Source organism: Bos taurus, chromosome 20, assembly GCF_002263795.3.
Source record: "Bos taurus isolate L1 Dominette 01449 registration number 42190680 breed Hereford chromosome 20, ARS-UCD2.0, whole genome shotgun sequence".
NCBI lineage: Eukaryota > Metazoa > Chordata > Mammalia > Artiodactyla > Bovidae > Bos > Bos taurus.
In genome coordinates, this window is record NC_037347.1 from 33548288 (window position 1) to 33564173 (window position 15886).

The window sequence follows — 15886 nt, forward strand, 5'->3', positions numbered from 1 at the left end:
AAAAAAATGAAAAACATGCATAATGGTAGAAAGCAAGTCAGAATTAATGACTTAAAAAAAAATCTTTCTAGTGGGATTTTGGACAATATTCTACAAAGTCCTGCTCTATTTTGGCACCATTTTTATCAGAAAATCCATTCATTCATTCAAAACCAGCATTTACTGAGGGCCTACACTTGGCCAAGTGTGTTGAATGCTGCTATGGACACAAAATATTGCTCACATACTCCACCTTCAAATAGCTAATAATCTAGCATCAGGACTGTTTATTTCTGGCCATGATATATTTGCTGGTTTCACACTAATGCTCCCACTAAGACATATAGGAAAGCTGTACAAGTTATAAGAAAAACTATTTCTGAGAGCATCAGAGAACAATCAGAGAGCATCAGAGAACAATCAGAGCAGTGGAAATCCCAAGGTATAAGACTCTAGAAAAAGGAAAGTCTAAAGCAGTGATTACAACATTTGATAATGTTTTTGTCCTTGAGGCTATTTGTAAATTTAAAACAAAAAAAAAATTTTTTTAATGTGCTGAAGGGCTGCTAAACTAAGGAGAAAGCTGCAGCTCTGAAGCTGAATAGCTACAGAGAGTTTTTAGCAGTCTCGCAGGGCTAGGAGATCAAAAATTAAAGTCCAGTCCTGTTACAAAAAAGCAGCCTCAGTAGAAATCCAATACTTTCCCTTATGATCCTTTAATGGTTATGACCTAGGATAAAGGTAAACTGGACATAAATCAACTTTGTTCTTGCCAGAAACAAACCTAATCTTTTTTCTAGAGAAGGATAACATCATCCAAAGTCTCAAATTATTTATTTTTTTACAAATAAAGTCTGGCATTCAATCAAAACTAATCTAATATTCAAAAATACAACAGAAACAGATCTACAGCAGATCCAGACGATGGGGCTAACAGACACAAGCCATGAAATAACTATGATTAGTATGTTGGAAAAAATTAAATTAGAAGAGGGAGAGTTTCCACAGAGAATTAGAAAGTATAGAAAAGTGGACAAATGGTTTATCTGGAATTGGAAAATGAAATTAAGAATTCAGTAGAGTTCTTGAAAGCAGATTATAACAAGAGTACCGAGAATTAAAAAACTAGAATATAGATCAACAGAACATACTTAGAATGAAACAGAAAGAGAAAAATTGATGTAAAGCAAAGAAATATAGGGCATTCCCTCGTGGTCCAGTGGTTGAGACTCAGTGCTTTCATTGCCGCGGGCCTGGATTTGATCCCAGGTCAAGGAACTAAGAGGCTTCGGCTTCCCTGATGTTTCAGATGGTAAAGAATCTGCCTGCAATGCGGGAGATCCAGGTTTGATCCACGGGTCAGGAAGATCCCCTGGAGAAGGGAATGGCAACCCACTCCAATATTCTTGCCTGGAAAATCCCATGGACATAGGAGCCTGGCAGGCTACAGTCTATAGGGTCGCAAAGAGTCAGACACAACTGAGTGACTAACATTTTCACTTTCAAGTAACTAAGATCCCAAAACAAACATAAAAAGAAAGAAATGTAGCACACACACACACACATATATATACACGTATGTATATGTGTATACTTTGTAAAAAATGTCTCATCGATGTCTCATGAGCAGAGGTGGGCAAGAATTAGACAGCAATATTTAAGGAAAAAGGTGAATAATTTTTTAAAATTGACAAAAGACATTAAAGGATAGGTTAAAAAATGCTTTGAAGATCAACTAGGACAAAGAAAATCACGCTTAGGCACATCAGAGTAGAGTTGCTTCTAAAAAAAAAAAATTCTTAGAAACATCTAGATCAAAACAGTATATGATTTCCAAAGGAGAAACAATAAACCTAAAAGTTGACTTCTCACTAGAAAATAATGAAGTCAGAAGGCAATGTAAAAAAATCTTTAAAGGGCTGAAAGACAATAATTCCTTACCCAGTAAAAATATCCTTCAAAAGTAAAGATAAAACAAGAATGTTGCAGATGAACAAAGAGTGGGACAATTCCTCACCAGTAGATACACAATAAAGAAAAAGAAGCTCTTAAAGCAAAGTAATCTTTTCAAAGAACCGACTTTTAGCTTCATTACTCCTAGCTAGGGAATATTTATTAATACATTCTATTCAGTAGTATTGATATCCTATTTCTTCTGAAAGACTCAAGGGTGGAGAGACAGAGAGACAGAGACAAAGGAAACAGGAGAATTTCCAAGTCATTAATAAAAAGACTAAAAAACCACCAGAAAAAAAATGTCCAAAAGACTAGACAGCCATTTCATCATAAAAAAGTATCCAAATGGCAATAACTATATGAAAACAGGCTTAACAACATTAGTCATCAGAAGAAATACAAATTTTAAAATACAAATTAAAAAACAAGATACTGCTACACACTCACCACTATGGCTAAAAAAAAATTTTAAAGATAGATGTTATCAAGTGTAGGTGAGGATACAGAGCAATCTTGACTTCTTGGATTCTGTCCAAGATGTAAATTGATACAACCACTTGGAAAACTGGTGTGGTGGTTTAGTCCCTAAGTAATGTCCGACTCTTGCAACCCCATGGACTGTAGTGCGCCAGGATCCTGTATCCACGGGATTTCCCAGGCAAGAATACTGGAGTGGGTTGCTGTTTCCTTCTCCAGGGGATCTTTCTGACCCAGGGATTGAACCCACATTGCCTGCATTGCAAGTGGTCTCCTGCCCTGCAAGTGGATTCTTCACCAAAATCGGTAGCATACCAAATCTAAACGTGTGTGTGCCTGATAACTCAGATATTTCACTAATAGGTATGTACCCAAGAGAGTAAAATGTATGTGCATGCAGACTTTCCTCACACAGCACAGAACAATCAATATAGGAAAAATACATCCCAGTAGTGCTGTCTATCCATCTGCTACAGAATCTTACATTGTAGAACAGCTGAGAGGGAAACCCGAGAACAGTGATAGGGTGATATGACATACAGGAGCACTTACTCAGAGGCCTGGATCTAAACAGACTAGGCTCCAAAGCACTTGAGGAAGTAGACTGTAGTACATCCCTGCTAACTGAACTCTGAAGAATGTCTTCACTAGAACTGAGAACTGGCTAGAACTTGGCTAGAACTGAGCTTCCTGACCTATTCTGATTTACCCCAGAAACTTTAAAATTGCAATTAGGATTTCCCTGGTGGTCCAGTAATTAAAATTCCATTAGTCACATGCTGCCAATGCAAGGGATACTGGATTAGATCCCACGGGCCATGTGGTGCAGCCAAAAAAGAGTTTAAAAAAAAAAAAGGAATAAAAACGTAGTAAAATGTGCCTCGTCTAACAGGACCACTATCAACTACAGAAAGCTGAGGATTTTTTCAAGGTACTCCTGAAACCTGATTGGAATCATATGAGCCTTTCAGGAAAAAAAAGAGATCAAGACAGGAGTACATGATGAGTAGCTCTTTATTCTGATTTATTCCTTCCCACTCATCTTAAATGAAATACCACGACCAAGGCCACTCACTCTGACAATGCATATTCCCAACAAGCCACTGCAAATCTTCTCCACATCTGGCAACAGGGTCTCCAACCAGAGAGTATCCTTCTTTGCAAGTATACATTATGTTTTTCCCAACAGGAAATGTGGCACCTTCATCCTAAATAGAAATAAAAGATGGAGAGAGGAAGAATACATCTCTTTTGCATTAATAAATTGTTTCTTTAGATATATTCAGCCTAAAAACCATGACTTCTGTAATCATTAGGCAAACTACATTCAAATAGCTCACTTTGAAAACTGTCCTTAAAATAATTTTTTCCTGTACAGTCCTAATTAACAACACTGATACCATCATTAATTGAAATAAAGATATTAATGCCACTGTACTATAATTTATTGACTGCTTCCCAAATGAAGCACTGTACTAAGCATTTTATCAAAATTATTTGAATGGATACTGCCCAAGTAACTTCTCTTATACTTTCAGGAAAGTCTGTTATCAGATTTCAGAAATGTCTTTGTCAGTCAACTCTTCCTAGTGAGGTGTTATGGGCTGTCCACTGGCAATCACACCCAACAAAAGCCATTATGAACACGGAGAAATGTTTACATCGTATCAACATGTTCATGGAAGTCTGCATTTCCCACTGACGACTTTTAAGAGAAGCATAAGGTTGCTCTTCGCCCACCACCCTCCCGTGCCCCGTCACGTTGCTGGAGCTGGGTCAGATTTGAGGACATGTCATTAGCCCATAATGCCAAGAGGTAAGATTTCATGGTGAAGCAAGGAAGAATCTGAAGTCTGAGCCTTTAGGGAGTCATCATGCTTGTTTGGTTTCTCTATTGGTGCCTTTCTTTATCCTTTTAGTTCTCTGCTACTCAAGGGGGTGGTAAAGAAAATCGGCCTGGAAGAGGACTTGCAGCTGGAACAGCTCTGCTGTGGGCATTAGAACAAAATTCTATGGAGCCTGCTTCTCAAAGTCCTGCTCATCCTGATCCATTCTGGCTCCATTACGGGAGTTGATAGGAAACACAGCACCCAGATTGGCATCGAGATTTGCAGAAAATGGGGAAAGATATTTAATCTGCTTTGGTTCTAGCCCCTTCCTCTTTCTTGCAGAAGGGACCTCTGTATGAGAAAGTCTAACTCAACAGTGTCTAAACCTGGCCGTCTCTGTCAGAATCACTAGCAGCAATTTTAAAACAAAGAAAAAAGATTCTCAGGCTCTACCCCAAACTTACAAAATGAGGGGTGTTGGGGGGAGAAGAAAGGTCAAGTAATAATCTATTGTTCAGTTCCCTGGGTGCCTGTGAGGTAGCCAGTCCACAGGACAGTGTTTAGAACCTCCAGTTCTTTACAGGTCACCCATGCACTGCAGCTGAAGACAGCACACACCTCTGAATAGTACCTACGTCTGGGGACATTTCAGCAGACACTCAGTGAGTATATGTTCAAGGGCCTGGCATTTGAGAGACAGAAACTGCCATGGACCAAGCATGGCTGGTGGCGTTGAGAAAATCCTGATGAACAGCAACTCCTTTGTGAGCACAGAGACACTTACTGGGGTTTGGAGCCAAAGTTTCATCATAACAAGGAGTGAGAAGAGCATGAATTAATATGGTCCCAAAGGCAAGAAAGTTCTCCCGAATGACAGTGGCAGATGACTCGTGTTCCTTCCTGAACAAGAAAATTGCTCAAAGTACCATGACCCATATCTCGCCAGACACTGGCTAAATGTCACACTGGCTAAATGTCTCACTGGCTCCTAGAATAAATAGAATGCTTCACCCCAGCCCTGGTAGTCATGAAAAACTTTAAGCGACTCCTTTCAATGGAAAAAATACGGAACGTTCTCTATATTGAAAACCTTGCTTATAGATTCCTACTTTCATGTTCAGAATGGAAATGTTTAGCAGCCCTCTGGCATGATTACATTTCTAATTCATTGGGTGGTGATATTGATTTCCCTTACCATAGGAGATACACTGCCTTCTGCAGAATTCTAATCACTTTGGGCCAAAGAAGAAAAATCACAAACTAAAACCTGATTAAAAACTGAAAGGCACACATAAAATGCTTTTTAGCACTGCTTCATCACAGGAGGAGGAAGTAGATTATGAACATCAGTAGAGAGCTAGAACTCAGAGCAAAGAGGATATGTAAAGAAAAAAATCTCTTTCATAACCAACTTGAACAAATCCGTCTTTCAAGGCAGGAGGTGATGAACAGAATTTTGTTGGAACCAAAGACAAGGGAAAACAATGTGGCTCGAGCAATCTGAAAAGAAAAGGAAATAAAACATAATTAATGTGATGGATTTGCTACTGTTAATAAAAATTTTACACTACAGTGAATTTTTCATTTGCATCTGAAGGGACTCCATCATGTGATGTGATGTTTTTGCCATTCTCAGAACCAAACATCTGATCACATCCACGACACAAACACAAACTTGAGCTTCCAAAAGATAACAACCAGGTCAGTAGTGCAGAAAATAAGCATAAAGAAAAGAAAAAGAAGTAAAAGTGTTTGGACAACACACATCCTTATATGACTTCTAGAGGACAACCATCTAACACTACTTTTTCTCCTACTGTCTGTCTCTTAAATACGTTAAACACAGAATTAATTCTCTATTGAAAATAAGGTAATTCAAGTTCGTAATCCTGGAAGAGAGATAACACAAAATAACCACTTTTGACGGAGGGCTCTCTATATGCTAAGCACCATGGCAGATGCTCTACAAATGTGCCTCAGCTCAATTCACATGCACAGTAACCCCCTGAGATATGTGGGAAAAGTCTCAGAAAGTTTGAGTAACTTGTCCAAGGTTATAGAGGAAAAAATACCAGGACTAGACTCAAATCTAGTCAGTTGCTGTTGTTCAATCGCTCAGTCATGTCAGACTCTCTGCAACCCCACGGACTGTAGCATGCCAAGCTTCCCTGTCCTTCACCATCTCCCGAGGTTTGCTCAAACTCATGCCCATTGATGCCATGCACCCCCCTCAGCCTCTGTAGGCTCCTTAAACTTATGCTCTTTCTACCTCTCACGAGGCAATCTCTAGCGGGGCTCAAAATAATTGAATTCAAGCTGGTCCCTGTGGGGCTCCCAGGCAGGGAGGCCTATTTTTGTCCCCTGATTCTTATAGGCAAGACTCCAGCCTCCATGACCTTCCTTAAGGGCAGATTTAAATAGTTGCTCATCAAGGGAGAAGCAACCAAGAAAACAGCTGAGGTAAGACTAAGGAGACCCATCAGCTGAGATGAAGAGAGTGCAAGCCAAGTACACACCCTGATCTTGTCAGAGACCCCACCCTTGGACGTTTGTTATAAAACCCCCTCAGCAGATCCTCTGGGCTTGGGACACACAGTTTCTTGAGGCAGAAGCCTGCTATGTCCTCCTTTGCCTGGCACAGTAATAAAGCTATCCTCTTCTACTTCACCCAAAACACTGTCTGCAAGATTTAATTCAGCACTGGCACAGAGAGGCCGAGCTTTCGGCATCATGATCATGGTAACGGTGACAGCCATCATTAGGCAATGATTATCAGTGGTGCCTCTGAGGTCACTCTTTCACCAATATTAACTCCACTCCAGGAACATGAAATCTGAAGGGAAGCCTTACAAATAGCCTCTGAATGTCACCTCCTTCTGAGCTGAGTTCCTTATATTCTTGCAACAACTGAGGAAACTCAGAAATGTGACTCAGTAAGCATAGTTTTCCTTTTTGTACTAAGGAGGAAGAGGATATTTTCTCTCTTCTGAGCACCAAGAAGAGAGAATTCTCTCAGAGCTTCCTTAGGAGGCTCCTGTCCATCCAGCTTTATGTCTGCGGGCGAGGAAACACACCCACTGGGGCCAAGGCTCCCTCAGAGACCCTCGTCTTTCCAGAAATCTGTGCCCTGAATGCAGCTTTCTCCTCCTTCCAGATTTCATGTTTGCCAGCTGACTTCCCAGGTGGCACTAGTGGTAAAGAACCCGCCTGCCAATGCAGGAGATGTAAGAGGTGCAGGTTCAATCCCTGGGTCGGGAAGATCCCCTGGAGGAGGACATGGCCACACACTCCAGTATTCTTGCTGGAGGCACCCAAGACTTAGGAATAAGGCATCCCATCTCCCTATGCTAATACCACACACCCAAGCATCTTACATTTCGTCAACTCACGTGACCTTCGAATTATCTTTGTAGAATGTTTGCTAATCCCTGATCAGAAAAGGTTAATAAAGACGGTGTTAAAGAATGGGGTGTGCCATAAAGAATTCCAACCCAGGGGAACAATTCAGCAATGAAGTATTTTTAAAGATAGCTTTTGCGAGATCCTGACCAATAGGAAGTCGGTATCAGACAACTGGGTTAATCAGTGAAGATGTTAACCATCTCAAATACGTGCCTGATGCTTTGTCCAAAGAAAATAAAGAAGAGGGGTGGTAAAGCTGAAAATAATACAACTGTTATTGACAGCCTACTTTGTGCCTGGCACTGTACTCATTACTTTGTGTTCTTAACCTCATTTAATTCTGACAACTTTCTGTTATCACTGTATCTACTATTTTTATCCTAATTTTAGGGGTGTGCAGTTAACTTGCTCAAGGTCTCAGAGCAGGCAGGTGGCAGATCTGCTTGATGCCAAAGCTGCTGCTCACATCCACTGAGCCAGACCACCTCCCAGTTCCGCAGCCTTTTGTAACAGCTGCTTCAGGAAAACCTGAAGCACACATGAGGGCTTCCCAGGTGATGTTAGTGGTAAAGAGCCCAACTACCAATGCAGGAGAAGCAAGAGATACAGGTTCAGTCCCTGGGTCTGGACGATCCCCTGGAGTAGGAAACACAACCCACTCCAGTATTCTTGCCTGGAGAATCCCCATGGACAGAGGGCTACAGTCCATAAGGTTGCAAAGAGTCAGACACAACTGAGCGACTTTAGCACGTCCAGATCAAAGAACAGAGGAATGTCATCTAGAGTCAAGGCACTCTCAGTGATTCTTACTTGCCACATGCCTCTCCCATTCAGCTGACCCCAGTGCTAAAAACCAAGCACTCCCTGATAAAATCATCACATAGGGTTTAAATGTTTCAATAGCAGCCATAATGTATTCCATGCGTCTGCAGAGGGCATTGAGTTTTATGTAATTGCCAGGAGGTCTGGACTCCATTACCGCAAATGCTCCAGCTCCCCGTCTTCGCATTGCCTGGTTTCTGAGGTTTCGCCAATGCAGGATTTCCCACCCGCACTGGGAGACGGGTTATTGCATTGTCGGCTTCTTGTTTTCTTCCCTTGAACACAGGGACCCCAAGAGGACCAGCAGTTCCACCCTCCATCCACCCCTCCTGCAAATAAAGAGAGATTTTTTGGAGAGCACTTGGAGAGAAAGATTTCTGTGCTTAATACTAAGCTTTCTGCTAAGTGGTGATTGAGGGAGGGGACAATCCGGAGTGCACTCCCTTCACTCTGTTCACTGAGGTCTTGCACAATGCCCAGACTGTCCCTGCACACTGACTAGGACTGTCCATATTAAGACTGCATTAACAACTTTCTTGCAAAAATATCTTAAATTTGTGTATTATTTTACATTTTCAAAGCACTTCCACATGCATTTTTTCATTCATTTAGTTCTCACAAGAATTAATGGAGGTGGCCAAGAGGTCTGTTAAAATTTTCATTTGATAGGCATGGAACCCAAAACCAAATGGTTAAATGCTATGTCCAGTGCTGTACTGTCAGCCGAGTGCCACATCCTGACTGTAACTCGGTCTTACAGCTGAATCCAGGCTCTTTTTTTTTTTATCACCTCACAGTCTCTCAATAAAGGCACACAAGGTCCTATTGTTAAAACAGTGATTGGGCCTCAGAAGAACATAGTCTATTGGGTATCCAGGGTTGGAGCTGTATAACATGAGGAAATATGCAAGTAGGAGAAATGTGTCTACCTCCTGTCAGCATCCTTCTTAAACTGCAGGTACCTCCTCACTCACCCTGGCCACCTTCCACCTCAGGGCTGGTTCCTGTCTCATAGTTTTTAGTATTTTTCCCATCATGTTCCTTGGGGCAGGTAAGAGAGAATTTGAAACATATACTAAGAAATTTGCTTTCCAAGTTAGAAACTAATCTCAGGAACCACTCCCTCAAAGCATTATTTTCTGCTAATAGAAGAGGGTGTTTACTGCTCCTTAGCTATTTCTACTGGAGAAGGCAATGACACCCCACTCCAGAACTCTTTTGCCTGGAGGATCCCATGGATGGAGGAGCCTGGTGGGCTGCAGTCCATGGGGTCGCTGGGAGTCGGACACGACTGAGCGACTTCACTTTCACTTTTCACTTTCATGCATTGGAGAAGGAGATGGAAACCCACTCCAGTGTTCTTGCCTGGAGAGTCCCAGGGACGGGGGAGCCTGGTGGGCTGCCGTCTATGGGGTCACACAGAATTGGACTGTGCAGCAGCAGCAGGAGCAGCTATTTCTGCTGCGTGACCTACATCCCTCTTCTTCCCCTCTCTTCCCCAACACTCACTCCTCAGTATTGTGCACACCGAAACTAAAATAATTTGTATAATAATTTTACCCAATCTTCCTTACTCTTTCTTCCACAATTAGAAATTGAGTTGTGTGTATGTGTGTGCTTAGTCACTCAGTCATGTCCGACTCTTTGTGACCCCATGGGCTGTAGCCCACCAGTCTCCTCAGTCCATGGGGATTCTGCAGGCAAGAATACTGGAGTCGGTTGCCATGCCCTCATCCAGGGGATCTTCTCAACCCAGAGATCGAGCCCAGTCTTCCGCATTCCAGGCAGATTGTTTACCATCTGAGCCATCGGTATTAATAGTAGGTAATAAGAGCTTGATGTTTTATGATTGCTACTCCATTCCTCACCAGCAGGCGGAGCTTCCAGTTTAGCTGCTGCTGCTGCTAAGTCACTTCAGTCGTGTCCGACTCTATGCAACCCCATGGACAGCAGCCCACCAGGCTCCCCCGTCCCTGGTATTCTCCAGGCAATAACACTGGAGTGGGTTGCCATTTCCTTCTCCAATGCATGAAAGTGAAAAGTCAAAGTGAAGTCGCTCAGTCGTGTCCGACCCTCAGCGACCCCATGGACTGCAGCCTTCTAGGCTCCTCCATCCACGGGATTTTCCAGGCAAGAGTACTGGAGTGGTCCAGTTTAGCAAACAGCTGTAAATCAACCCTTCAAAGGAATGAATGACAGAGGTGGTATTTTAATTTATCAGGACTGGTCACTTGGGAAGATATTAGGAGGCAAAGATGCTTTCTTGATGTTTGTCTATAAGCAACCATGGTTTAGTCATCTATTCATTCATTTATCAAACATTTATTTATTAAGTCACTTAATGAATCAAGCCCTATGTCAGGCTCCAGGAATAAAGGAAGCAAACAGTTCTGACCTTAAGAAATGAGTTTCGAGATGAAAGAGCCACATAAATAAATATAAAAACAAATATACACAAATCGTCTCATACTTTGCCTACTCATAAAGTCAACTTCATGTGCTAAATACTTAAAGCACCAAAAGCTCTGTTGAGTACACAGCTGTTGTTCAACAAATATTTGTGAATGAATGATTAATTGATGGGACATAATGGAAAATAAAAACAGTAGTGTTTCCAAAGGCTTGCCACCAGAAAGGTTGGTCAGTGCAGACGAAAGCTCTGTAGACCTAAGTTAAGACAAAACTTTACTGAGATGACCATGGAAGGATGGAACATGTTTCAGGCAATAAATCTATTCTAATGGAGAGTGGAGGACTGGAGGCAGGTCTGTTATTTCAGCGGCTTCCCTGGTGGCTCAGATGGTAAAGAATCTGCCTGCAATGCAGAAGACCCGGGTTCATTCCCTGGGTCAGGAAGATCCCCTGGAGAAGGGAATTGGCAAGCCACTCCAGTATTCTTGCCTGGAGAATCCCATGGACAGAGGAGCCCGGCAGGCTACAGTCCACGGGATCACAAAGAATCAGACACAACTGAAGCAACTGACACTTTCTGTTAGTTCAGATGGGGAAATCAGGGAGACAGCGAAGGGCCCTGACCCCCGCAGCTACAGTCTGGAGGTGGAGTAGAGAGGGAGAGTCAGATTCAAAGCCTGATGAGACTTTGCCCTATATCCATACATGAAGAAGCACAGTCTCAGAGGCCAGAGGGCAAGTGGCCACCATAAATGCAGCACACTGACCTGCTTGGTCCCCTAAGAGGACGCCTTGCTCACACGCCACACCAGACGTTTTCGGTTTGCAGTAGCACTGACACTGGCTTCCCTGAACAGTGGCCATGCCACCATTGTGACAAGGCCGGCAATGGCAGGGGTCAAATTCATCCAGGTACTCCTCGATGGCCCGTTTCAGGTAGAGCTTTTTCACAGAGGCACAGGGTACTTCCTTGACCAGTTCATACAAAGGCGTTAGCTACACAGATAAAGACATCACATGGTCAGTAATCAGAGTTCTAGTAAGAATATTTTCCTTTCAGCATTTTGGCTCAACCCCATTAAAATAAAATCAAAAGCCACTTATCTTCATTCCAACGATTTCTTTTTCAAATAAAAAAAGAAAGCAACCCACTTTCTTTACAAGACAAATCTAGGGAAAACTAGGAATATTATTTGCATTTTGTGTGAATGCATAAATTTTTTAAAACCAATAGGACCTTCATTTTCTAGTTATTAAAAGATAATTTTGAAGACCACACATTTCCACCCTTGCAAGATTCAGGTTCTCTTCAAGGTGATGTGCCACATATGTTGTAGACTATGCATTTCTTAACAAGTTAACATGTATAAATCTGAAGCTGTTTTTACTGGTGCCTGTCTTTTTTTTTTTTAATGAGTGTCACAGATCAAGTTTTTGTGTGTTGTGTTCCTAACACCATTTTCCCCATAAGCCCTGTGGTCTTTATTGCACAGTTTTGCCTAACTCTCTGATTTTTAGGAACACATATGTTGTGTTATACAAGAACTGACTGTACCAATAAAACATCCTAAAATTCTGCCAGCCAAATTGATTCTATCTTTTTAGAATTAACCTGCATGACTCCAGGAACCGATAAACCATGGGCACAGGAAGACAAATGATCTGACAAATGTAATACTAGACAAGCCTAAGTACCTTCCTATTGAAAGAATCTATAACTCCTCTGAATCAGGGACCAGGAAGGCATAACCCAATTTAGGTCAAATGCTAGAAATGCAAATGTTAGCATTAATTTCTCTTGGGATTTACAGGACATTTAACCTTTACAACTGAAATATGGACATACAAGATAATGAACCTTCTGTTTCCTATTATGTATGCATTCATTTCACTATACAAACCATAATTGGGATACAGAAAACGCTAATTACAGCCTTCTCTGTTTAAGCACCTTGATTTAATCTCACTTTCCCAGTGCAAATAAACATGACTGCTTTCTGATGCTTTCTTCTTCCTTTTTTTTTTTTTTTTTAATGTTTTTTATTGGAGTACAGCTGATTAACAATGTTGTAACAGTTTCAGATGCACAGCAAAGGGACTCAGCCATATATAAACATGTTTCCATTCTCCCCCAAACTCCCCTCCAATCCAGGCCGCCACCTAGCGCTGAACATCACATACCTTTTGTTTTATGACTTCAGGAAGATCAGGTACAGATCCTGCCCACTGAGAATATCGCCGTTTGTTTCCAGCAGGATTGTTCAGATCCAGGTAACTAAGGCCAGCCAAGAAGCCAGAATGTCCTCCTCTGACAAATGGGACCCCTCGCAACAAATTGCCCTCATTTTCTACTCAAGGAAAAATCAAATAAGTTCAGATGTACAAATGAAATGAGAATGAGAAAATGAAATTGAAAGTCTATCAAGTATTTTAACACAATCCATTTAATTGTATGACGTTCTGGGAAAGGAAAAACTATGGAGACAGTAAAAATACCTGTGGTTGCCAAGTAGGAGGGATTTTTAGTGGATTTTTAAGATCTTTAAGGGACTTCTAGAGCAGTGAAATTGCTGTATATGAAACTATAATGGATTGTTGTTGAGTTGCTAAGTCATGTCTGACTCTTTCGATCCCATGGACTGCAGCCCGTCAGTCTCCTCTGTTCATGGGATTTCCCAGGCAAATATACTGAAGTGGGTTGCCATTTCCTACTCCAGGGGATCTTCCCAATCCAGGGTTGGAACCTATATCTCCTGCATTGGCCGGCAGATTGTTTACCACTGAGTCATCAGGGAAGCCCACTATAATGTTTACATGTCATTATGTATTTGTCCGAACCCACTGAATACACAGAACCCTCATGTAAACTATGGACTCTGAGTGATTATTCTGTGTCAGTATGGGTTCATCAATTGTAACAAATGGACCACTGTGGCCTGGATCTTGATAGTGGAGGAGGCTGTGCCCGTGGTTGGGGATATAGGGATTCTCTGTACTTTTTGCTCAATCACTTAGTGAACCTAAAATTACTCTAAAAACAGTATCTATTAAGAGAGAAAATAAAACAGACACAATCATTACCTAACAGTAGATGATTATTAAGAGATTATTACTCATATTCTTAATGTTCTTAGTGTAATAAGAATATTTGGGAGAGGGAGGTGGGGGATGATTTGGGAGAATGGCATTGAAACATGTATAATATCATATAAGAAACGAATCGCCAGTCCAGGTTTGATGCAGGATACAGGATATTTGGGGCTGGTGCACTGGGATGACCCAGAGGGATGGTATGGAGAGGGAGGTGGGAGCGGGGTTCAGGACTGGGAACACGTGTACACCCGTGGCGGATTCATGTTGATGTATGGCAAAACCAATACAATATTATAAAGTAATTAGCCTCTAATTAAAATAAATAAATTCTAAAAAATAATAAATAAATTAGCATATTTTTTTAAAAAAGAATATTTGTTATACAGGCGACTGTCTTGCTTCTTAGAAAATACATGTATATACTTAGGGATGAAACATTATGCTGTTTGAAACTTCCAAGTGATTCAGCAAATATTACAAATATTTTAAATACATATTTTTGTATTGCTAAACAGTCAACATTATAAATACTATATGTAGATATATATGTAAATATATCAAAATAATAATTATTACATATAAGGGATGGGTACATGGGTATTTATTACTATTTTCTTTCAACATTTCTGTATGTTAGAAATTTTTCACAAGAAAATGTCAGGAGGGAAAGTTCATTGCATCTGGACTACTATAGTAAACAAAATGCTTTTAATTAACAGGCATACATTAACACATAAAAAGTGTTTTTAAAAACTCAAATACTAATCAAATCCCTTTTTTTTCATATCTGTGCCTTATAATTTCAGAAATATTTTCATCTCCATGTGTAGCTGATTCTACACTGATCATGACTGGAAATTCCTAACTTGCTAATCAGAGCTTGATTTTCATTTCCTTTTTTTAATCAAATTTTATAATTTCATCCAATTTTACAAATTTAAAAATTACATTTTTATAATCAGAATATTAAGAAATATTAAGTCTCATAATTTTAATAAAAATACCCAAGTGTGTCCTCATCTTGTTACATCTTTAATATGCAAATAGAACCACTTTTAAAGCAGTGTATTGCTAAGTTCAGTCCCTGAACTCCCAGAATCACCTGAACGACTGCAGATTTCTGATATCAGATGGATTTCTAGAAGGAAATAGCTGGGAGAAAAGCCGTGGACTGAGCAGCTGAACAGGCTAACCAGGTAATCCTCATGCACACCAAAGTCTGCGAATTACCACCTTAACTGATAAGCTTGTTTACAAAATACAGAGTCTGAGAAATCAGCTTTCATATTTATTTTTAAGCCTGTAGCCTCTCTCTCTACGCCTCAGTAAGCTTTCTGCTCAGCTGGCCCTCTTCCCCTAGACAACAGCCCAGGACAACAGCGAAGGATCCAGACTATGAAGCCAGACATTGGAATCTCAAGCCTGACACCAACTGCAGTCTTAGGCTGTGGCTCTCTGTGGCTCAGTGCCTTGTCGGTAAAATGGAAATATGGAATAATAACCAGCTCTTAGGTGGGAGTATATTGGCTAATTCTTGTAAATCACTTAAAATGGTGCTGGGCACATTGTAAGTGCTACCTGTTTGTTAAGCCCGAAAGAAAAAATAACACAAAATAACATTGATGAGCCACTTCTAATCACCAACCCAGCTGATAGCTGATGTCAACACCTTTTCAAAGCTCCACTTCCATTTCTATTTCCAGATCATTGGATTTCCACATTATTCAACTACTTGTCCTTCTCCTTTGTCCCGTCAGCTCTAAGAAGACAGCCTCTTTTCTAGCGTGTTCACTGCTACCTCACTAGTGCCTAGAACAATTTCTTCAGACACTATAGGTTCCATAAATAGTTGATGAATACAGTAAGTAAATGAAGAATTAAAGCCTGGCTTAACAGTGTCTCCCTCCTCCTTGCAT

At 40.9% G+C, this 15886-nt stretch overlaps 1 protein-coding gene across 1 annotated transcript in view; it reads right to left on the minus strand.

Annotated features, from left to right (window-relative positions):
* The window catches only part of C7 (complement C7), a 57031-nt gene that overhangs the window by 12403 nt on the left and 28742 nt on the right, over positions 1-15886 (minus strand). The window contains 5 exon segments of the mRNA NM_001045966.1: positions 3488-3620; positions 5654-5741; positions 8623-8794; positions 11645-11873; positions 13059-13225. Of these exon segments, the coding sequence (NP_001039431.1) occupies positions 3488-3620; positions 5654-5741; positions 8623-8794; positions 11645-11873; positions 13059-13225 (789 nt within the window).